Source organism: Chlamydotis macqueenii, chromosome 15 (genome assembly GCF_036417535.1).
Source record: "Chlamydotis macqueenii isolate bChlMac1 chromosome 15, bChlMac1.mat, whole genome shotgun sequence".
Taxonomy (NCBI): Eukaryota; Metazoa; Chordata; class Aves; order Otidiformes; family Otididae; genus Chlamydotis; species Chlamydotis macqueenii.
The window spans coordinates 2,094,610-2,119,542 of NC_141570.1; the positions used below are offsets into that span (position 1 = coordinate 2,094,610).

A 24,933-nucleotide genomic window follows, 5' to 3' on the forward strand; every position below is an offset into this window, starting at 1 on the left:
ATTTCTAGCTGTTGCATCACCAAAGAGATAATGGTTTTGGTGGTGCCTGGGGAATTAGATAATGCAGCTGTGTAAACTGCGTGTGGGCTAAAGGAGCTCGGGGCCGCATCCTCATCCCGACACTTCCAAACCAAAATAAAACCTCTCTGGAGGCAGCATCGCTACAGAGAAACATTAAACCCGGCAACTTGGCTCCGAGCGAGCGAGGAATTATTTTCAAAGCAGGATGCTGCAAAATCCATCTTCACCTCTCTCCCTGAGCAGCCCAGGCACCCGGTTCCACGGCTTTGTCTTTACGCTGAAATTGCATGGGATTCATTTTAACGGCTTTAATTAAACCTATCCAATCTTTGTGTGAGGGATAGTGGTAAAACTTGCGCCTCTGGTCTCAGCGTAGTTTTACGGATGTGCGTTCAGCTGGGACAAAATGTACTTAAATCCCACTGTCCACGCGCACAAAATATGCGCTAATTTAACTCGGCACAAAAATCACGTATTGAAATATGCAGACTAATAAAAATAAACCCAGGTTGACCACCTGGGAGGACAGAAGGTATCATCCGGACACACCGGTACATCTCAACGGGCGCGGAGTTACCCTGATGGCACCAAACGAAGAGCTGGTCCGTGGGTTGGTATCCGCAGCTCAGTCTTCGCCCATGAGGTCCTAGCACGGCCGACACGTGCACCGCCGCGACGCAGACAGCGCGTGCCGGCCTTCATCCCCAGCACAGCCCTCCCTGCGGGCACAGCGGCCGAGGAAGACTCCTGCTGCTGAGGAAGGTGCATAGAGTTGTGTCTCTGCAGGGAAAGCTGGACACAGCTAAGGGCAGAGTCAACGGAGGCAGATTTTGAACACGCCGAGGGGACAGCTTGTTCAGAGGGGCTCGGACCCACGGGGATCCCCGGCTTTGCCAACCTGACCCCAGAAACCCAAGGTAAGAGCGTAACCCAAGCCGCGCCGGCAGCCAGCAATGCCCGAGGAAAGGCTCCAGAGCAGGAACGGCAGGAAGCCCTCATTCCAGCCAGGAGAGCTCGCTGCAGCCATTGACTGCGGCAAAATCCTCCCCCCACGCCCAGGAACACCCCGCCAAAGGCAACAGCCCACTCGCAGCCCCTTCCACTCCTCGAACGGGCACGTTCTGTCTTCACACATCTATATCTGACACCATTCGACGAGTCTCTTCATAATACCAGTATTATAAATTCCCTTCAAAAAAAGTTCATAATCTGCCATCTGTTTCCAGTTAGGCTGTTCTGATTTCTTCTTTTTTTGAAATGGAATACAAAACATTATTTAAAGGTCCCGTAATCTAGATGGTGGTAGGAGAGAAACCAAAACCCAGATACCACCTCCACCACTGTCACCCTGCCGAAAAGCACAGACCTGGTGAGAGCCAAGGGCTGGGAAGATGCAACGTGACCAGCTCAGGTCAGAAATCAGGTACAGAAAAACTGATAAAATTGGAAGAATTTCAGCATCACTTCAAGCTGTTACGCTGAAACTGGATAAACCTACAGCTTAAAGACATTTGAGATGTATTGGTGGGCCAGTCCTTAGGGCTTAGGCAACGTTAATGGGTTGTAATGGTCTTAGTTAGCTAAACATAAACAAATAACCATCACTGGAGACACGGCCACAGTGCATGTTCGAGATCATGTCACTGACTTCAGCAACATCTCTGGTTTATAGCTGGCCTGGCTCTTATTAAACATAATGCTTTATACATCCACGTACACATACATGCCATCACATGTGCAACACGTACTTTATCTCCCATCCTTGTTTGGGCCCAAACACCGCAGCACAGCACCGAACGAATCACATCTGGAAAGCGCAGATGTTTTGAAGCTCCTGCAGCCTCGCCAACTCACATCGTTTCACTGACAACATCGCCGTAATTGATTTTTCTCTTTGAGCCCAAGCACCTGGAAATTCTGCTGGAGGACTGCAGACACAAAGGTTCCGGACAAATCTTGAAAATCAAATGCAAAATTAAAACAGGGGAAAAAAAAAAACCAAAAAACAAACCCCAACCCCAACCCTGCCGCAGAGCCCTAGGAGCCTAAGTACTCTGCAACCTCTTCCCTTGGCAGAGGAAGGACCACATGTGGTGGACGTCAGCCATGTCATTCAATACGGCTCTGGAAGGCGTTCACGCAGCGCGAAGAGGAGAGCAGTGTGAAGCCTGCACGGAGCAGCTCAGAAAATGAGACCTGAGAGCACCCTGGAAGGCTGTAAGGCAGAGGAGACGCCAAGGGCAGCCAGAACTGGTTGCATTTTCATTATACTTGAACAAATCTTGCAGTTGGGGGATCTAACTTGTGATCTTCGGATGTCAGCACTTCGCGGTACACCTAATTCACGGGGCCGCTGGTCCCTGGGTCTCCTGGCTTGGCCGTGGCAGTTACCGCGGCACAGAGATGACACCGACGGCGCCGAACCAGGCCACCGCCGCTGGGACAGCCCGACGCACGCGGCACCTTCCACCGCGAACCCGAAACTCAGCTGGAACTCATCCCTCTGGCGCGGCCCCGTCCCCTCCCTGCCATCATATCCTTTGCCATACGAGCAAATCTGAAACAAACCCGGCACTCTTGGATGGCCCAGCTCACGCCAGCTCCTCCTGGCCCCAAAACCAAGAGCTCCAGTCAACAATGAAAATGAATCCGGACCTTCCCGCTCCGTTTTTACGGCCGTGGCAGCACTCTGCATCCTGGGGGCCTCCCGTGCAAATCTGATTTCACAGCTGGGCCTAAGATCTTGCTCTCGTGTTTAAGAAGCAAACGCACTGTCAGTAGCAAAGGTGAGAGGCGGGCGTCCCAGCACGGGACATCTCAACAAGACGCCGCCGAGACACACCAAACCCTCCTGCGCGGAAAACCAGCACGTTCTGACTCGGACGAGGCACCAAAAAACCAAAGGCTGATGGCGTCCCGAATAACCACATTTTCTTTTCAATTTTAAAACAACCCAACAGCCCGCAAGCCCGGGGCCGTGGGATCCCCCAGGGCCCCTCCCCGCACGCCGGCAGGACGACGGATGGTAAATCACAGCAGCTCCGGGGCTCCGTCGCAGGCCGCTGCCAGGCGGCCCCGCCCGCCGGAGTCACCGCCGGTCCCCTCGCCAATTAATCAAGTTCCCGTACTGATTAACAGCATGATTCATGTCTCTCGTTAGGCGCATTCTGTAACAAACAAGGCCGTATTTCAAGGCCGCTGGCTTAATGGTTAAAATAAATACCTTCCAAATTTCTATTTTCAAGTAGCTGAACCTCTTCCACCTTTACAACTAATTCAGACTTCCTTCAAATTATTTTTCTAAGTAATATAACAATTTGTTTTTCATTAGAGCTTGTCAAAGCCGGACTCGGGTTTATTTTGAGAGAAACCAGCGCTCTCCAGAAACTGTTTAGCACAATTTGAATGACGCCCAAAGGGGTTATTGCAGCCACAATCAAAATAGAGTTTACAGCGCTGGCTCAGGGTGACACTTTATTTAATGATTTGGGGGAAAAAAAAAAAAAAGAGGAGAAACCCCCCCCCCCAGCCCCCTGAATCAGAAGCTAATTAAATGCACTCCTCTGGGCAGCAGTGTTTCTCAGTCACTCCGACTACTGCAGAACGCAAGAACTGAACTTGTCGCTAACACCAGACACCATTACACCAGCAGAGTTATTTACTGGTTTGGGGTGGTACGCGCTGGTATTCCTGTGTCTGGCACGGCAGCCTCGCCCCGCAACAGATATGATCAAGCTGGATGTGAAATCAAATATCGGAGTGACTAAACCGCTTGGGTTCTGCCCGTTCCAGTTGGGTTTTTTTTTCCTGAGGGGGGCATAGCTCGGTATTTAATTTAAGGTGGCTTAAACGTAACAGAAAATCGACCCCGTAACTCCTTTGATTTCGCATTCCTTTTGTTTCGCTGTGGAGAAAAGCCGAGCTGGAGCCGCGCCAGGGCCGAGCGAGGGGCAGGAGGAGCCCGCCGGACCGGGACGGGTGTGCAGGGCTGGACCGAGCGCCGCGGTGGCTGCAGCGACGATGATGGAGCTCCACAGTCCAGTCCAGTCCCAGTCCAGTCCTCCAAGGTTCCCAAACACCCTCGCAAAACGCATCCTCCGCCTCAGACTCGAGGCCACAGCAGAATTTTAAACAATTGAACTGCAAAACTATTTTCCATCGGCCCATTCCTCCCCCAGCAGCAAACTCATGTTCTGCTGTTAATTTTCCCGGGACATTCTCTGTTTGTTGGTTTTTTTTTTTATTTTTTTTTCCCCTAAACCACAACAAAATCAACAAAATTTGGACGTTTGTGGAGGGTGAATTTCCTCTCTGTTTTCACAGGGGAAACGCTGCGCCCCCTCGCTCGCACCCTCCCAGGGATGCTGCGGTCAGCGGTGCCGGTCCGGGGGGACCACGCTCCCTGCATCCCACCTCGCGGGGCATCCGCAAGCGATGGGGATGTCCAGGAATATCACCTGGAGGAACATCATCCACAGCCTCTTTCATGGTCTTACCTCAAGCGTACTCACGGTGCCCATCGCTACGGGAGCGGTGCGGAATGGACACCCGAATTTTCCGGCTGCCGCCTCCCAGCAGCTCTGGAGTGGCTCTGACAGGGGGTTCTCAAGCACAACACGTTTGAAGGTGACAGCAGTGCTCTGCACCGACACGGAAAAACAGTGAGCAGTGCAAATGTCCTATAGGCTGGTAATTAAAGTGCAAACGAAGGGCCCGATCCCTCTGCCACACGCCTGGGACTTGTGCAACCCTGATAACTCTCCTGGAGACGCAGCTGATTTACACCAGCGCCCGAAAAAGAACAAAACCGAGCTCCTGTCCGACCAGTGAAAACAAACTCTGGATTCAGACCCTTTCTGTGGGGAAGGGGGGGGGGGCTGTTGAATTTTTGCTCCTTCTTCCTGGGCTGCCGTGACCTCCGCTACCTCCCAGGCCAGCCTCACAACACGGTGGCGGTGGCACCGCAGCAGCGCGACGGCACTTGCGCGTGCGCGGCTGGAAGGGCAGCTCGTCCCTCCGACGCCTCGCGGCACGGAGCGGCAGCGCTGGGAGCGGGGGGCTTGGTTCTCCCTTCCCAAAAGAAAGGAGGTGGGGGGAAAACCCCTGCTTCGCCTCCAGTGCACGGCTTTGGAGAGGAGATGGGAAAACGATCAACTAGAGGAACGATGCCCATTTCCATCAAAGTTTTTAGGAGGTTGGGGCTGAGCAAGCCAAGGGAAATAAAAAAAGCTGAAAATATCTATATATTCAACAACTGTTTTCTGCTTAAGAAAAAAAAATAAGAAAGAAGAGGAAAATGACTTTGCTGCCCACTCTCCTACGTGTTCCTGGCTCCCAGGAGCGCAGGGGCTGCGCGCCTCCGACGCGGTGCCTGGCTGGGCAAGGGCAGTGCTCAGGGCTTGTTTTCCGAGGGAAGGGAGCTGGAGGTTTCTGCGGCAGGAGGTTTCTGCCGCAGCCCCCCAGCCCGGGGGCTCGCTCGCAGCGGGTCCTTCCCCTGGCCCTCCACCAGCTCATAAAGCTGCCGCCGTCCCGCGCAGCTCCTTGGCCGCACCCCGAGCTGTCTCAGGAGTTTTCTTTGTCAGCGCTCTGAGTTTGAGGGGGTTCTGGCCGCGGAGGTTTTTATCTTTGCCTTCTGCAGGGCTGGAATTCAGCTTCGCTCTTGGCATTGCCATCCCTTTGCTTTACGTACAGCTCCTGCCGCAAAACACCCCGGGACAGCCCGACTTTGAGCCCACTGCCAAACCTCTGCGGGAGGAGGACCAGCGGCAGCGAAGAACTGGCAAGGCCACGGCTTCGTTGGTCCGGCTCCTTCGGGGAATTTTGTCCTGACGCATGACGCAGGGGGCTGAGCTGGTCCCGGCACGGGCAGCCTGGCTCTGGGAGCTCCCCAGTCACGAGGCCGGGCTGAGGATGCTCCACGCAGGAGGACGTGCCCGGAGTTTTCAGGGGCCAGGAAAGGGGTCAGGCTCCCCAGAATTCACACAAATCCAAAAGGATTTGAAGGGCTAAAACCCTCCCCGCCTCCTGAAAATCCCAAACTGTGCCCATGTGACTACGAACCAGAACAGCGCCGTGAAAGCAAAGGAACGACCCTGCCCTTCCAACAGCGCTGGCCTTGCACTTTGCATTTACTATTTGTTTATTTCTGGATTTTTACTTTTGTGATACCAAAGCTCCTTTCCATCTGGCAGAGCCAAAACCACCCCTGGGCTGTAGGAAACCTCAGCCCCCACCGCCTCCTCGCCGCGCTCGCTAACCCAGCGCTATACCTGCCAGCTTGCAGGGGCAAGGTGGCTTTTTCCTGGCTTTTTTGGCTTTCCCCATGCTTCCCCTCATCAACTCCTTTGCCAAGCAGCGTAGTTTTACTGCCTGGCTTAAGGAGCCAAGAAATACGTTGCTGGTGTAAGCCGCGCGTTAGACGTCATGAAAAACATGCAGCTTCAGGGTTTTAGGAGCCAGCTGCGGCGAACGGCAAAACACCCGCAGGGCAGCAAGGCCGCAGGTTTGCACCCTCTCCGGTTTCACGCGGGGACGCCGGCGCTCGGCTCTCTCTGGCCACGGGTGGCTGAGCGCGGGGATGGACCCGTGGACGCACAGGGGATGGAAGTGTCAGCGCGGAGAGAGGGGAGACCACGCAACGCTCTTGTAGGTGGTGCAGTGGGAAGGGGTCCTATGCCACCCACCTGCGGGCAGGGGAAAGGACCTGCCTTCTCCGCACAGCACTTCCATTCTCCCTTTCCCTTAAATCCACAAGCTCCTTAGGGCAAGACTGTGGCTTGATGCTTCCACAAAAGCAAGAATAACAGAGTCCAGATCTTACCTCTGGTTTCCCAGACCCTCCAAGACCCTCGTCTTCTACCTCCAGATACTACCAGCCACATTTTGGACTCGATTTTTCCTGAACTTTGGCGTGCTTCACACCTGCATGTATATTTTTGAGGCTCAGACCCCAACAGTACTGAAAATCAGCCAACCGGTACCATCACACTCAACAGGAAAGAATCATTCAAAGTGATTTGTAAAACACTGGCCACTGCAACCACCTGCTGCTGGATTTCCATCCTGTTAAGTGAACCACCACCATCAAGAGACATCCAGTGAAAACAACCTCATCCTTACGAATTAGAGGTGTCCAAAACCCCAACCCCAGCACTGGAAGTTCCATCCTAACGAGAGGACGCACGTGTCCCTGCTCCAGACACGAGCATGTGGGTGAACAAGGTCCTGTTTCTACACAGCAGCTATAAAATGCAGCTACGCTCCCCAGGAAGGACAACAATAACTGACAGCAAAAACCTTTGAACGCTCAGCAAACTCTCAAAAACTCTGAGGACTCTCGGTTCTAAGGGAGCAAAGCTCCCCCTCAGGCCTGTCTGGGGCTTTCTGCGGTGCAGACTGGCCGTCCCTCACCAGCCCGGAGCGCAGAGCTGAGCGGGGAAGGAGCCCAGTTACAAGTCTCTCCTCCAGCTTTATTCCTGGCAGGGACAAGCTGCAGCAGTGCGGCTCAGCACGTCAAGTCTGGCACCTGCTCACAATAAATCCCTAACGATGCTGAACAGCTAAACATCCATTTAGTTTAATTTCTGGTTCAGATTTGGATTTCTACATCCCATAAATGCTAGAAAGAATGTTTTTTTCTAAACAATGCTCATGTTTACCTTAGAGATCCTCTACAACTGGCTGCCCTTCATCTAAGATGTCTTTCTAAAGACAAAAGGATGCTCAGCACAGTCTAACAGGGAGCCTTGCCACCATCACTGCTAACGCTTTCACGCCAGCTGAGATCTCTCGAGCAGGCTCCCTTGCAGGTGGGATGGGTGGATACACAACTTGGGACCTCACAAACGCAAGGGACTGGAATCCCGGCAGACACTGATGGGAGAAAAACGCCTCATGGGGCGACGCCAGCCTTCGCTTTCGGGACACACGTGATGGGAGAAAGCAAGACAGGCACAGTCAAACTGTTTAGTCCCGCCGAGCACAAACCTGCCTGTCGGCTGCACCGGCCATAGGGCTGAGAGAGGCTCCTCAGCCTTCAAGGTGCCACGTCCCAGAGCGTCCCCTCCACGGCCACCTCTCCAGCGCCAACAGCTTCCTCGAGGCCCAGGTTTCACGCAGCAATTCACGACAAGGTCAGCGCAGCCCATCCAAACCTGTCTCTCAGGAGCAAGGAGTCACTGGTGCGGAGGACACGCGCCCGTGACACAGGCAGCCTGGCGGGACCCCGTGCCACAGCGTGGGGACAGTCCCCAGCCCTGAGCCCCTGGCCGGGGCCGCGAGCAGCTGCGCTGGAGGCTGGGGAGCAGTTCCGCAGCCTGCCCGGGGGACAAGCGGCTGACGGAGCCTGGCCGCCACGTCTTGGATGACATTTTCTCTCTGCTCACCTCTGATCCTGGCAAACGTGCTCTGGGCGCTGCAATCTGATTGAGAATCTCTCTGTGCGCAGATGTCCTGCAAAAACTACAGCCACAGCTGTAACTCTCCAAGCCCTCCGCACTCCGGTGGTTAGCGACAATGAAGAATGATTTTTCTAATGGGAACTGGCCAGCATTCAACTCGCTCCTTGATTATATTTTTTTTTAAGCACAGACTGTATCAAGAGGCTTGCAGTAAGGCTCTGATTTCTTAGAGATCAAAAAGCAGCCAAACAGGGAGATTTCTGGAAGCTGAAGCTACGCGAACTCGTACCGGCGCAGGCAGACCCCAAACCGAGATCACAGCAACGCCAATGTGCACGAAGCACCAAAACCGTGGGGCGTCCTGGCTCCCCGTGCTCCCCGCGCTCCCCACTTCGGGTCTTGTGAGGACACGGGTGGGCGGGTGAGCACGGGAAGGGGATGGCACAGGAACACGTCTACGTGGTGGCTGTTTCAGTCGTCATCACCCAAATCTCCCGCACGGTAGGCGGCCCAGGACACCGGTACTGGGACCGGTACCCTCTGCCTAGGGCACGGCCGGCACAACCCCACGGAAATCCGTTGGGACACAGACATCCGACCCTCTCCAACCGCTGAGCCGGTGCGCTGCCAAGCCCCTCCTCTCCGGCGTCTCCACACTCACTAAGCCTTTTTCCTTACAAATGTGAACAAGGCAAGAAGAATAAGTTCACGCTTGGAAAAAAAAAGACTTTTTTCTTTAAAGCACGACTTTTTTTTGGGTTCCTGACAAAGCAATATTCTCCAGGCCAGTTGGAATCTGGAAAAATACACTTACTCAACCTAGCCACCATGACTCCAATAACAATTATAAAATGTCCAATAAAACTTGCATGTAATGTCAATTCAAATCTTGAAAAGCGGAATTAAGTGGTGTATCAACATTAAACTTTATTGCTTCCTTTGCAGAGCAGAAGTATTGTCAATAAAAGTCATTCTGAATGAAGAAAAGGGCAGTAAATATTAAATAAACAGGTTTTTGTTGAAATGCTATAAATGCACCAGAGCTGCATTTTTACACTGGGACCCTTTTTCCTTTGCAGACTCCCCTCACGACAGAAATAAGTCAGTAATTGCAAACTATCAATAAAGCCCCAATTAAAGGCTGGTTAGATGCGTGCATTTACAATATCTCATTATGAGCCTTTATCGGACGTAGCGGGCTGCTTCGGATCCCACTGGCTCCGGCTGACGGCCCCCAGCACGCACGGGGCCGCGCTGCTCGTTAGGGGCCCTGGGAGGAGCCGGGCGGGCGCTGGAGGCGCGTGCCAGCCCCAGAGCCCTGCACGGGGATTGGGGTGCAGCCCCCGTGGGCACGGCGCGGACGGAGAAACCCAGAGCCGAGGAGGGGATGAGAGAGGAGCGTTTGGTCAGGCCTTCTGGCCATGGAAGTTTCTTCTGGCAGAAACGTGAAGACAAAGCATCGCCATCTCGGTCCATTACGCTATTATTTTTCTGGCGACACAGAAGCGAGCAGAGCACGACAGCTCTGCCCTGAGACCCGAGACACAGCAGCCGTGCCAAAGCCTGGAACCTGGCAGCGTGGCTCTGTTTTCCAAGAGGCTGCTCACCGTGGCGCATCCAGCTCCTTTCTGGGTCTGCCTGCCTCAGAGCGAGCATTCACCATCCTCCCTGCGCTGCCTTACACCCAAAAGTATTTCCACTCACAACTCCTGCTGGCTAATCCCATCTCCGCTACCTTTCTGCAATGTGGTGACAGATGGGATGTTTTGCTTTGTCCACGAGACAAACGAGCAGGTTTTTTGGGTTGGGCTGAACATAATCCTCCCAGTGACGCCGAAAACCTCAAGCGTGATGCCCGTTGCAAACGCAACTGGCACCTCACGGAGCAATGCCCTGACACCTCTTCAGGTCCAACCTCTTCTGCTGCGAAGCCAGGTCCTCCAGCTTCCTGAGAAGATCCACTCCAACAAAACCAAACCTGACGCCAAAACGCAATGCCGAGCGAGCGGCGGTACAAGTTTGGTGGCACCCAGACACAACGGGACGTGTTTTGGAAGCAGGAGAAGGAGCGCGTATCTTTGTGAGGGCACAAATCCCGTGGCTTTTATGTCAGCCCATTAAAATCTGATCGGCATTTTTGTGGTTTACCAATCGAGTTTATAAGCTGTTCTCCAGTTTAATCATCACACAGGAAGCAGTAAGGGCTACTGTGGATGGATTTCACGACGCTGAAACGACACTGAACAAACACCGCAGCCAGCAAGGGCTGAAAGCTGCGCTTCTGCGAGTCAGAGCGGCTGGGCTTTAACGAGCTCTTTGAATTATCCCGGGCAGAGAGGAGAGAAATCAGACGTGGTTCTAGGAAAGCATATACGCAGCAGTTTCTGTCCTCTGACTTTTGCACAGATTTACTTAATGTACAAAAAAAATAAACTAAAAAAAAAAGCCAACTGTAATGCGAGTGCCATTAATTTTTGAAGAAATTATTTTCACTACGAACGTAGGCTCAGTAAATCTGCTGGTTGTAAAAACCAGCTCAAACATTTTCAGAGGTAAAAAACAGCCCTTAAATGTTAAATATTAAATAAAACCCTTCAAAGGGTGAAAGATGTCTACAAAAAATAAATTTTGGAGAAACTGCAAGTATTCACCTCGGCCTCCTGCAGCCGCAGGACCGGCCCCTTTGCACCAGTCCTGGGCTGACGTTCCTCTGCCATCCATACGGATGGAAACCAAACCAGCGGCACGGAAACCGATCTCCAGCAACACCCTGAGAGCAGGCACGCCAGCGCGAACCACCCGAGAGGCAGCTGTGAAAAGCTGTGAATCATCCTGATTCACTGGAGCCTGAACTCTTGACCTGCCGATTGAGTCGGCTCGTCCGGATGCTGCTCCTGCGCAGAGAAGACGGGTTCCAGAGAACCACGCTGCTGCTGCGACGGCGGCGTTGCCGCTCCTGCCACGCGTGCCTGCGTCCTCGCTGCAGGTTACGGGGCTGGCGTGAGGAACGTGCGTCTGCATCACGGCTGCCCGCGTCCCAGCCCACCCCACAGCCCCCCAGTCACAGCCCCTATGTGAGGTTTTCCAGCCTTCAAACACCCCCTCCTGCTCCATCCCAGGCGAAGATGTGACCCTTCGGAAGCAAACGCAGGAGCATCTCACCTGGAAAAGGATCTGCAGGAGCCCGTGCACAGCGCACATCCGCCGCCCCAGGAAGAGAAAGAACGGCACCACCAGCTCGATGAAGTGGTTGACCAGCGTCTCGAAGCGATGAAACCACCACGGCGAGCGGTGCATGAAGTAGGCGATGGCGTTGGGCACTGGCTGCGTCTGAAAGATGGAAGGAAAAAAAAAAAAAAGAATCAATCTCCCTCCAAGGCTCACCATCGGGGGGAACTTTTCCTTATTTCTTCCCCTGAAGGAGAACCGTCCTTTGCCTCTGGGCACGCACTTCTTTTTTGAGAAAATCACTTCATGCATTTTTTTTTCAAGCAAACTCAAGGAACTTTTAAACCAATACATTAAAAAAAAAAAAATTAATTTTCCCTTTTTTCATCATAACCAAAACTCACCCATCTTATATTAAACCAGCTATTATTTAATACCGAAGCGTTACACACAGCTCGACACCGACGGACGTTGAATTGCTCCGCACGAGCGCTGAAGATCATCAGAGCAGCTAAGCAGACACAGAAACGGAGAAAACAATTTTCTCAGGGTCACACAGCAGGTCAAACAGAGCCAGGAATGGAAACCAGATTCCCAAACCTCGGAGATATTATTTCAAAATGTTTAAATTTGAAATAAATGTGGTGGTAGAGCTGCTTTCCAAAATCATAATTTGGGAGAGGAAAGCATAATTCCTCTAAACACGCTGTACTGGTTTAAGGTATTTACGTACTGGCCCCCTGACAATATTATTCTTCTCTCAGCCTGAAGGTTTTTGACACTGCGAGATCTTCCCTCCCATACAACAAAGCTGCAAATTTGATGAAGGAAACAAACCCAAATCCCGATATGTTTGTAACTGCCACCCTTAGAAACGCTGCAATTTTAGGAAAAAGCAAGAAGCGAACAACCTGTCTTAGCTATCTGACAAGCTCAAATTCATCAGTATTGTTTGAAAACTGAGACAAAAAAAAAAAAAAGAGGATGAAGACACAAATTTTAATTGCAGGAGACACAACACATCTTTAAATTATTTGTAGTTAAATCAAAAATACAAACAAATCAGGGAAAATACTGTTCTATGCATGGCAACCGAGTGTGCTCCCGCTGCCAAATCCCACAACCACTGTAACTCCTCATTAGCAAAGCTGGGATTAATAAAGCTGTTGCTTTCTCTGGGTCTGAGGCTGCTGTAACCCCTCAGGACGGGAGACCGCATCCTTCCTCCCTCGGACACCGGCACCGGACGGAGCGCTGCCGGGGTCACGGAGCTTTGCCAAGTCCGCCCCGGGAAGGGGCCGGGAGGTCAGGGCTCCCTGCTCCGGGGCAGCAGCGCCCGGTGCCACCCAGGGTCCTTCCCCTCCGCGCGGGACCTGGTTTGAGTTAATCTGCTGGTGGGACTGCTCTGCAGCCATTCCCAGGACGTCAGCGAGGCGCACAAAGAGATTTTTTTATTTTTACCTTGATCCCAAATTGCTGAGAAATGCCTTTATCCTTCCAAAAAGACAGGCTGCTTTCTTGGCATCATCTTTTTTTTTTTTTTTAAATTTATTTTTTTGAAGTGCTTTAATCAAAACTGACCTAGATGAGCTACCAGCCCTACACGCTGTGACGTTTAGCCTCAGATGAGCCGGTTTCCAGTGCGTGACTGCATGATCCCAACGTGCCAGGGCGGCAGGAAGGCGGCACCGACGTTCATCCCGCTGGTGGGACGCAGCCCATCAGCTGGATCCGATCCCGTCGACGCAGGCTTACGGCCGAGCCCGCGGAGAACAGGCCGCGTGACGCAGGTAATTACACACCTACTTCCCGGTGTCATTAAACCTCACAGTGCGATGGCACTGAGCAGTTACACATCTGACTGGCTTTGCAGGGCTGGGCTGACACTGTTTCGTTTTAAAGCAAAGATCATCCTTAGCCATCAAACGTGCCACCTGGTTCCTCCACCGCCTTCCTCTCCATCACAGCCTCACGCTGAGGCCCTCACCTACCAAGGAGAACCGCAGCCAGCAAATCCCGCTTGTTGCTTTGGGCTGGGACTCAAGAGATCATCCCCCAAATCTGCTCAAGGGCAGAAGGAGAAAACTCTTGCCTCTAGTCCCACTGCGGTGGGACAAGAATCACGGAATGGTTTGGATGGGAAGGAACACTTAAAGCCCATCCAGCCCAACCCCCCTGCCAGGAGCAGGGACATCTCCAACCGGATCAGGTTGCTCAGAGCCTCATCCAACCTGGCCTGGAATGTTTCCAGGGATGGGGCATCCACCGCCTCTCTGGGCAACCTGGGACAGTGCTCCACCACCCTCAGCGTAAAACATTTCTTCATCTCCAGTCTGAATCTCCCTCCTTCTAGTTCAAGGCCATCACCCCTTGTCCTGTCGCTACAGACCCTGCTGAAGAGTTTCTCCCTGTCTTTCTTACAAGAAGCAGAAGCTCTTGCCTTGGGCTCACGTGGCAGCCACGTACGGGCTCACGTGGGAACAGCGCAGGTTGCCAAGCTGGCTCTGCTACAGTTTTGGCTTTTTAGCGGCAGCCTGATTCTTACCCTGAAGCAGAAATGGGGAAAAAGGAGAAGCACACCACCGAAATCTGGGGTGGGTTAATCACTGCCAGGCGCTATGGCACTGCCATCCCTCACCTTATCAGCGCTGACACCATCACGGTGTCGGCGGGGGCAAAGCCGCGCGGGCAGGCAGGATAACTGGAGTGACGAGCGAGACTGACGATCTCGGACGGAGAGATCGGACAGTCTGCGGATGCTCTCAGTGAGGGACCCTTCCTCGCCACCACCACAGCCACTTCTCCGGCCTGTAAACCTCCAGTAGGCAAAAAACAAAACGGAGCGACAGAGAAGTGATCCGCGTGGATCAGAAATTCGTCCGAAGGCTGCCGGGGGAGGAGAGCGCTGCGTGTGTGTTCCTCCCAATGCCTTCCAGATGCCGCGAGCGCGGGCGTAGCGCGGCAGAGGTTTCCCGGGGAGAGAGCCGTGTTTACTCGGGCGGGGGTGCCGAGGCGAGAGCAAAGACCCAGCGCGACGCGGGAATCACCGCCACGCCAAACACAGGCACCTGCCATGCTGGAAAAGCTTTCGGGTTTCTTTTTGTGCCGGAGCCGATCGCTGTCCAGGGGTGCTGGGGGCACCCCACACCCCGTCCGGTGGGTGCAGCGCTGGGGTTAGAGAGGAACCTTGCCCGACACGGGCATACCAGTGCTCTCCCAGCGTGATCGCATCCGACGGAAACATCGCAGCGGTGTCAGAGCCCGGGAGAAGGGAAAAACATTCCAGGATCCCTTCACCCCGCTCGTTTGGCTGGGGATTTTGAGCTTTAGGCTTTGCGTGGTGGCTGCTTTGCAAGGAGAAGCATCCCGAGAAGCAGCCAGGAGCTCCCCTACTCCTGGCACACGCAGACGCAGAAAAATGCCGCAACTACACAAACAAGCCCAAGGCAGCCGTACGGCGAGGGGAACAGAGCAGAGCCCTTGTTTCTAACAAGCCCCATTTCTGGATATCTCTGTGAAGCATGAAATGTTTTTAAATAAAAAAACGATTAGCGAAAACCAGCTTTATGTGTCAGCACAAGGCGCAAGACAATAAACCTTCTGCGTCCCTCACACCTCCAGCGGCTGGAGAAAAACTGCGCTGCAAACGCGTTCTGAAATCAGATTGGGGAAAATTAATTCCATAATTCACGGGGCAGATTTGCGACGTGTGACCGCAGGGCGATGCCCGGCGGGGGCTGCGGAATGAGTTCTGGGTCGCAGGCTGAGGCATGTTCTCTGGCTTGTATCTACCAGGTTTTACGAGGGCTGGTAACAGATTCTAAAAATACACACAATAAACTGGTTTTTCTCCCGAAGGGGTCTACGGTTTAATTATGTTCTTAGTGAGAACCATTAAAGTGCTAAGTACCTGAAGACTCCTAATTTACTAAACTATACGCTACTAAAAGCCAACAGAAGGCTATTATACACCAGAGCAAACGCTCTTCGCTGGGACCGTAAACACACGCGGGCTCTGCCCTCAGCCTCCTCGCTGCTACGGCATCGCACAAACTCAGTCCCAGTGTCAGACGCCCCGGCTCAGCCTGGGGAAGGCTCCAGGTTCTCCCTCCACGTGCGCGTGGAAACAAGCCCCACATTGTCCTGGAAAAACCCGCTGCTCAGTCGTTCTTACAGCCCGAGCGGCACCGTTCACACGCCAGAAACAGCACGGCACGGGAGCGTGAAGCGGGGAGGTAGGGAAGACCTCATCCCCCCAAGATCACAAACGAGGAAGAACCCAGAGATAACATATTAAGTTTTAACATTTGCAATGATGGGGTTTTACCTTCCTTCGCTCCAAAACAAACCATGGCACAGGAGCCTCTGTTCTACTGCTCACCCCAAGAGCTCCAACTCGCTTTAAAAAAAAACGTAGCAAGTTATGAGTGAACCAGTTTCGAAAAGATGAAGAAAATTTCCATTAGTCTGTTTGTAAAAGGTATACTTGGCATTAATATTAAAACAACACTAGGGACGGCCTTTCAAAACATCACCCTGGGTGCCTGTCACAGAAATCTGGCTTGGTGAAAAGCAAAGCCAGCCGTAAATGTCCCCACGCACTCCAGATACTATCATTTCTTTCCCCATTGAAAGGCATCTGCATCACCAAAATACTCAAATGTGAGTGCACCTAATGGCAGAAAATTCTTGAAAAACAGAAGGAAGTGGAATAACAGCAAATATGAATAAATGATGAGACTATTCAGTCAAAATAAACAGGATTAACTTGGCGCAACGAACACTTCAGTAACGGCTTGCGGGTGCTGGAGGCTCCAACGGTCCAAAGAGAGGGAAGCCTTGGGCACAAACAAAGGTGTAAGAGCAGCAGTGCCCTGGCAAACCAGGCTGAGAGGTATTACTGCCTGTTTTCGGAGCGTTTGTGGAAGGTACAGATGAAGTGTAAAGCGCAGTTCCCAGCTTCCCAAGGCGCTGAGGCACGCACTCATCTTCTCAGCTTCAAAGAAAAGCTCTCCATTCTCTTGCACTTTGGACCAAAAACCAAAAAGGATTCTCTATCGCAGAGCATAATTCGATCAACATGATCCAACAGGCTGTTTCGCTGCCAGTCTACTCTGCTTCAGATCTTGACCCTTCCTCCACGCGCATCTGCACATCAAAGCTCCGTTTTCCCAAACCCGAGCTGCGACGGCTTCCCAGCCCCGCGCAGAAGAGCCAGAGGCAGCAAGAGAAAGCAGATAAACTGGGTCGCTTGCAGCTGCTGGGAAGTGTGGGAAGATGCATGTCTCGACTGAAGTCGGACCATCTCGTGCTGTACAACAACCAACGACTCCTGCGAAACACCCTTCCTCGTAACGGGGGAGATCACGAAGCGCTGCCGCTTCCTCGCCGCGGAGGCTTTGCGGTAGGCGCTCTACGTACGCAGCAGCCATGATTGATGAACCAGCGATTTTGCACAAAGATACACGTGTAGGCAAGGGTTTGGAGAGGAAACCGAGCAGCAAACTGCTCAGCCTCTTCTATAAATCCCAGCGGTACCTTGTGCCGTGTATATTTTAAACACACGTTCACACGCACGAGGTTCCACGTGCTTGCTGCTAACGTACGTACCTACTCAGCAGCTAACGGGTTAAAAATAGGCCCTTTGAAACTTTCCAATGATTAATATCAAAATGAGATCATTAAAAAAATTAAAAATTGCATCTGTCTTAAAACGCACAGGGATCTGATGTCCAGGTGGTCACAAGGGGTCGACTCTTCAGGAATGCGATATCAAAACAACTGAGCCTCGATAGATCTATTAAAAAAGAAGAGTTACCTACATGCTCTTGCCGGGCAGAGCTTCCCTCGTCCAGTCAATAGCAATATTCAGCTCATAGAAAAACATACTGGAATCTGCCTGCCTTAAGACAGCAGCCCAAGCCAAGGAGATGTGTGTTTGACTCGGTGCCAGCACAACCATAAAATGTTGGCAATTTAGTAGAGACGTAGTGCCGCGCCACTCTCCCAAAGGGCCTAAATAAACTTCAGATGTAGAACATATATTTTTACTTTTTATATATATAAATCTGCTGTTTCATTTTTAACTCCTTTCCCCGGCCGTCCCTCCATCTAAGGTTTTTCAAAGCTGAAACAGGTCCCTGCTTCTCCCGGCCGAGCGAAAAGTTAAAAGCATGAAAAACCAGAGGAACGATTCACGTCTGGCCATTGGGTTTCTTGGGGAACGACGGCTGCACACGCGGCTACAGACGCCGGAGGGCAAAGGGTCTTGGGAGAAGATTCTGCTGTGCAACTTCACACCTCGGCATTATAAAATATCCCGTGGAATTTTTTTTTCCATTGCGCTTGCAATGTCACTGGCGTAGGTGGAATGTTCCTGTCACATCCGTGACGTTAAGCAACAAAGCCCAGCTCTGCTCACGGCGCGTCAGCCCTGATTTACACCAGCACGAGCGAGGATGTACTCTACCAGGATACACCGAAATGACGGATTTCTGAATTCCAGCGAGCTGGGTGGGGGCAGAAGGATCTACAGCTGCACTGTTTGCTTTTCCAGACTCACCCCACCTCCTGGTCAGAGCTATCCTCCTCCAGTAACAAAGACCACATTTCCACGGCCCGCGGCACACCTGTTTATTGACACTACTCCTCCACCGCGCGCCTCCGAGCGGCACGCTGTATACAGAGTTAATTGTGGACGCACTACGCGTTCACCTGTTTATTCTGTACATTCTTGGAGGGGTCCAGAGCTAAAATTACATGAGGAATCGCCGAACTGTTCAGGCTATTTATTTGTTCAAAATCCCTTTAAAATAATTAGCGGGGCCTGAAACAGACATCTTGGCTCTGGTGGGGCCAGAAGAAGTTGGTGCAACCAACTGCGGGTCATTACCGCCTTTGGGGAGAAGGCTTGTTTACTAAGAGCACCAGAGGTGGGTCACGTTTGGTTTCGGGAGTGGACCAGGCCGGAAGGCGCGTCCGTAAGAAACATGAACTAAGAGCAATACATCCTCACCAAGAAGATCCCATCCCAAATGCGACGGGGCTGAGTTGGAGAAACTGCAGCAATCCTCCTCCAGCAACCAACATGATTTGAGATCGAGGTGCTATCACACAGTGCTCTCCTCACGCGTCTCTCGCTCCGAGGTTTTCCGACACAGAAACGCGTTCCCTGGCCCGGCGCTCTCCAACGGAGTTCACCTTCCCCAGCAGATTGCGAGGCAGGTCGCTCACCAATATTTTAAATCGCCATTTAAGAGCATATTGCAGATGTGATCCTTTAATTGGTCAATGTTATGGCTCTCTATTAGAGAAGACAAGTTTTTCCACACAAGGTAAGCCCTTGCGAAAGCACTGAAAATGTTTAAAAACAACCCAGTCCTGATATATTTATTATGTATTTCTCTATATATAAATAATTTCACGAAAAGGAACGTACTGAGTGGAAACTCCATTTAAAATGTGATCCCAGATGGTGGCAAAGCTCTAAAATTGCAAGGCAACATGTAAAGAAAGATTAACGACCTCAAACAAGCACAAATTTATGAGGTGAAAGCCCCTGTAATCCTAGAGAAAAATGATACCAAACGTTAGACTAGACAGCCAGAAAATACCTCTGCTTAGTTCATGCGGCGTCTGCCATTTCACATTTTCTTTTCGTATGCGTTACTTCTGGGTTCACTTCGTCTGTTCTCCTGCGGGCCAGAGGTATCGCTTTGGTACAGGAGCACGCCCATGGATTTCCAGGTACCCCCTTACGGGCTAAACTGGTAAATCAGATGACGGACAACAGCTATGCTGTCCCACGGTCTCTGAAAGGGGCTGTGTCCTGCCATGTCCCGGGGATAAGCAGCCAAAAGGAGAGAAAACGCAGCCAGGACACCACGTCAAGCATCTACCATCACTGCCAGACCCAAAGCTCCACCATCAAGTGGACTGAGATGACAGTGCTTAACACTTCCAACACTCCTGCAGTTCCTTATTCTGCCTGAGTACAAAACATTTAAAAGGGAAGAATGTCAACATTTCATCCCAAAGAGCACGGGTCACCCCAGGAACCAGCATCACCCATGCTCCTAACTCTAGCTAGGACCAGATGGGACCTCGTGGGTCCCATAGCCCATTTTCCTGAGATATCTGGCACCTCACAGATCCCCCCGATAATCCTGTCTGTTCATCCCTCTGATGATTGCCCTTTGTCACCTCTGCAAAGTCACTTCCATGGTCTTCCTCACCTGGTGCAGACAAACAGCTTGGTGCTCATCAAGAATGCAGATAATCCAGATGACCTCCCCCAAGAAGGCCTTCAATCTGGGGTTGGCTTCCCTTATCCCATGCTCGTGCCTTCGCCCCTGGGCTGCAGCGTGCCCGGAGACTGCATTTCTGCCCAACTCCTCCCAGGCCTGAGGAACCTGCCCAGCAAATTCTACTACAACATTTTTTCTGCCAGAATTTTCAATGAACTGAGATTTTCTGACCTTTTCAGCAAAGAGCTCCTGGCACGCTCTGGTTGATAACGCAGCCGTGGAATGATACCGAAATTAGCGTGTTCTTAAACCACTGCGAACAAAAGGATATTCAATCAACACAACACAGCACAGCACGGAGACAGTGCTGCTGTCGCGCAGAGCTGCTTTGCCGAGCTCCCTGTTTCAAACCACGGTTCTTTTCTGGTTTGCTGTAGCCCTTGGATGCAGCGGATGAGCAGGGAGCTTTGGACGCAGCACTGGGATGCTGCCATGGGGAATGGACGACCATAGCCTGGGGGATAACTGGGGGAAGGATGCATCAACCAAAAGCCACCCCAGTGCTCCTGTCCGCAGCTTCGCACATCAAGGTCTCTGTTTTCCATGAGAAGGTGCGGAGCCCGGGGCTGTGACGGTGTTCTGTTGCCAGCAGATCGAGCTGTGACTACCAGAGGGTCAGAAAAGCGTTAAAAATTCAATTTAAGTACTAAAAATACAATCACAGCCTGCCCCAAGCAGCTGAAGCTGAACCTACAGCATAGAAGACTGTCAGAAGAGGAGGGCAAGGAGGAAAAACGATCTGCCAAGTTAAAATATAAGACAAGCTTGCATTCCATTAGGACAAAGCCCATGTCCCCGGAGCCCAGCCTGCAGTGGGAAAGCCCCGGATGCAGATTCACGGGATAACGGAGCTGGCAGGGCCACACTTCATCCTCATGGATCTGCCCCAAGCAGCAAGATACTTCCAAACCAGCCAGTGCCCGTTTTCCATCCACACCAAAGACCCTGGTGATGCAGAGCGGTCCCTTCTCTCTCTTTGGGGATGAGCTTTGAAGGGCAAATCTGCTGCTTTAGAGAGAGGGTGGAAGAACATCTCTCCAAATGTCTTCCAACCGCTCACCTGCTCGGGCAGACACAGGGACCCCGGGCTTTCACCTACCACTCACTACTCTAAAACCAAACCATGGCTGCTCTCCCAAAGGCCTTCATTACTGCACTTTCCCCCCACCCCCTCTTTTTTAAAAGTCCAGTGCTAAAACCAGGATCGTATCTCCTTCAGAGGGCTTTTTTTCTTTTTGGTGTGTGCTCATAAATGCGTCGTTCAGCACCAGGCCAAGGAACACATGGGCAAAACCCGCGGGTGGCGAATGCCAGCAAAGCCCCTGGCGCGTGCCTGTGTTTGGATTAGGCACTTCTGTGGCCTGGACGTTTACAGTTGGGTTAGGGTTTGCTTTTTTTTTTTTCCCCCACAACTTGAGACAAACAGTGGGATCTTTCATGAGACACGTTCACAAACGGTGAATTGTGCCATCAGGAGCTGACTACCTGGACGGTCATTTGAACTCTCCGAACTGGAACGCCACCGCGCTCCACGCCAAATCCAGCACTGGGGGCAGGAGGGGGGAACTCGGCGTCACGGGCTGCCTGGTTTAACTCTCCAACTGCCCGAGAGACAGAGTACGCTCAACACCATCTTCAAGTGCCGGCACTTCAACCGACTCCCTGGTCTGAGCCGTGGTTGTTGTAAATGCAACGTCCCAGCGGTGGAAGGGGCTGTGAAAGGCGGCCTGGTGCCGGTCAGCTCTGCGACTCACCTGGGCTGTGCTGAGAAGACGTCAAGCCGAGTCAGAAGAAGGAGGAGAATAATGTAAATCGAAACTTTCACATTAAAGTTAAACAAAAGCGTGATCCCAACACTGCCAGGTGCTTTTGCAATGCTGGAAAGGGTGAAACAAGGTGAAGATGGTCAGCTCCCATCCATCCTCCTGGATGTTTGTACAAAGAGCTGCCGCGTGTTCCCGTAACGCCGTTAACTGTAACTCAAAACATCCTTCCAAAATAACAAAAGACCCTGAACTAACTGTTCACTCCATCGGAGAGGTGCAAAAATGGATGGCTATCGTTAGTACAACATGTTTTGCCTAAGGGTCCCAGGACACAGCCCCTGAGAAGCCCCGGGCGAGGCTTTTTGGGTAGGGAACGTCAGCGCAGTCTGCTCCTCCGTGTTCCAGACAGTGTGGCAAGCAAGAAACCAGATTAATAAAATCTTATTTCTTTACTGTCTGATCACTAAGGGCAAGATGAAAATAAAGGTCTTTGCGATTTGAGACAGCACAGGGTATGGAGCTACTCTACCGTCCTCTACCAAGTACACCCAGGTACCTTCGGGAGAATTCAGGCCTGAGTCTCCTGTTCATCTAAGAACATCACTTATACTGCAGGATGGAATAAAAAGAATCCTTTTGTTTCCTAGGGAATAAGAAAGAAATCTGCCAAAGCATAACAGTTTGGGAAGCAGTGAGTGTCACCTCCTGTGTTAGCCGTTCTCCCCGGCGCAAACAGGAAAGCAGGAAAAATCAGGTAACTGCTCCAAAAATGCAGCCAAAGGCCCGGCAGAGGTTACTTCTGTTTCAGGCTTTCTCCCTAGTAACAAAGGATGCAGACCGAAAGAATTTAGGACAAGTTGAACAATTCACTAGAAAACTCTTTGCCACGAGGAGCCGACGCACAATCTGTCAAGAGCTGGACGAGCCCGGCAGCCAGCTCCGCTCTCTGCCACCAAGGAACGGCAGCCCTGCAGCCGCTGAAACAGGCACCGCACCTTCTCGTGGGGAATCGTTCACAGAACGTTTTTTAAAAAAATGAAAGGGTTAAAAAAGTGACTTTTTACAAAGACACGCCGATTTGCTAGGAAGTGACGCACACACAGAGTGACACAGATAGAAATATGAAATCCTGCTGGTGTCAGGAAACAGGCTTGGGCATCCGGACACAAAAGTGTGCTTGTTCTAAAAGTCCTTGTCCTGCTCAAGGCCTTCCTTGGGGAGAAGTATTAATTACCTACGTTTTTAAGGACAATTTAGGAATGGAAAGTTCTACAGCGCACTCTTAATAACTCTGGTGGTTTGCCTCCCCGTACGAAAACGTGACAGATTTTAAGCAGCACGTGCGGGAGTAGCCTGTGAACCGGAGGGACGTCCGGCCGCCCACAGGGTCAGGTGAAGTCGCTCCCGCTGGCACCAACCGACGCGCGTCCGAGTGCTCAAATCCCTTCACCTCGAGCTCCGTCGAGTACTGCCCTTGTGTAATCGCCTTGCTTGTTTTGTAAGTGTTTCTAATTTCTATGCTTTTCTAAAAAAAAAATAAATAAATCCTGTAGACAAATAAATTCTACCCAATAAATGTGTCGCCCCACTATCCCCACGGACATAATAACGCCCTCACACTTGTCCCGAGCTGGAGAGCTCACAAATCATCGTTATAAATAAAACTGCCAATCTAAGCCAAACATCTCATTTTTAACAAAGCCTTTTACCTCCTTTCCTAATGCCAAATAACGTCCCGGAGCAGGAGCTCAGGGCCCGGCTAACCGAAGGACGGCAGCCCCCTTCTCCGGCCCTGCCTCCCTGCCGCGTGCCGTGGCTGCTCCCCATGCCGCCGCGGGGCTCGCGCCACCGTGTTTACCTGGGAGGGGTTTTGGGACTGGATTTCTCGCATATTCCCCTACCGCTGGCACCAGCCCGTCACCCCCCGGGAGAGGCACGCGCCTGCCCCAAACACTGCGCCCATTGATGCCGTGGGGCTGGGGCGATGCCGGGGTGGCGGGGACGGGGGGGGGGTGGTTTGTCTGATGAAGTTCGGTTCTCGCCGGGTATTTAATATTCCCCGTCATGCAGGCCTGTTTCTCCTTGAGCCTGCCTGTCAGTTAAGCCCGGGGATGTTTATTTTAAAGGCCAGTTGTGGTCAAGGCTGGTGCCAGTTGTACGGCATCGGTTACGCAGATTTAACACTGGGGACTCGGCCCCCAGCTCCCAGAGCACGGAAGGCAGCCAGGGCCGCCCCGGCCTAATGCGAAACAACTGAACTCTTCCAGCAGCCCCCGCTCCAGCTTTAACCCTTGCCGGGCAGGAGCCGGGTGGCCTCCGCGGCGCCGTCTCACCCGCCGCTCGGCCTTCCCGGCAGCCGCACATGTTGTCCCCGTGTCCATCCCCCTGGGCTTCGTCCCCTCTCCTGCTCCTCAAACCCTCCCGGCAGCAAAAGGTCTTGGTGGGGTGATGATCTGAAAGCTGCAAGAAACAGAAAGTGTTTCCAAGCCCCGTGGAGAACAAACACGCATGGCGAGGCGAGCCCCCGCCGCTACGCAAGAGCCGGGAGGATGCTAAAATGTTAAATAAGCTGTGGCCTGCAGCAAAATTATGCATCATTTCTGATCGTCTGGACAGTCTCCAAGATGCTAATCAGCCCCAGATTAAGTCATCAACCAAACTGATGAGCAATCACATTTTGTCAGTACAGCTGGACACCATTACTCGGGAGCCAGTCTTTCACCGGAGGGGGAAGGCGGCTTTTTGTCACTGATCAAACTGGAGGAGAGGAAAGCAGGAGGACTACAGAGGACCTGCGCCGAGTCGCTGCCGTCTCCATGCCAGCAGCTCCAGCTCTCTGCCCTACGCGTGCTCACCAAAATTGCCTCTTACCACTCCAACGCAACCTCCGCCGCCTTTCGCCAGGCCACCGCTGGCGCGCCGGTCCCGATCCGTCGGCAAACGACTGCTCCCAGTCTCCAAGCGAGCACGTGCTGACGCGTTCTGCTGAATTACTCCACGTGTCAAGAGGCAGATACGTTTTCCGTGGAGAAACATCAGCCCGTGGAAGTGCTTTAACTGGGCGATCACAGATGCTGTTAATAACTATGCAGAACGATAATTAACGGAAACTCGCTAATGGTGAAGTACAGAGAAAATCTAAGCACCGCAATGCTCAAATCCCAAGTCCAATCATTGAGAATTTGTTAACAGGAACAGATTCAAGGCTTGTTTCGCAATGTAACCCCGCTGGGTTCGCAGAGTTCTAACCAAGATCAGAGCCCTTCTCTAAAG

At 52.2% G+C, this 24,933-nt stretch overlaps 1 protein-coding gene across 1 annotated transcript in view; it reads right to left on the bottom strand.

Annotated features, from left to right (window-relative positions):
• The window catches only part of LMF1 (lipase maturation factor 1), a 184,867-nt gene that overhangs the window by 46,898 nt on the left and 113,036 nt on the right, over positions 1-24,933 (bottom strand). The window contains exon 6 of the mRNA XM_086760184.1: positions 11,583-11,750. Within this exon, the coding sequence (XP_086616310.1) occupies positions 11,583-11,750 (168 nt within the window). The remainder of the gene's footprint in view (positions 1-11,582; positions 11,751-24,933) is intronic.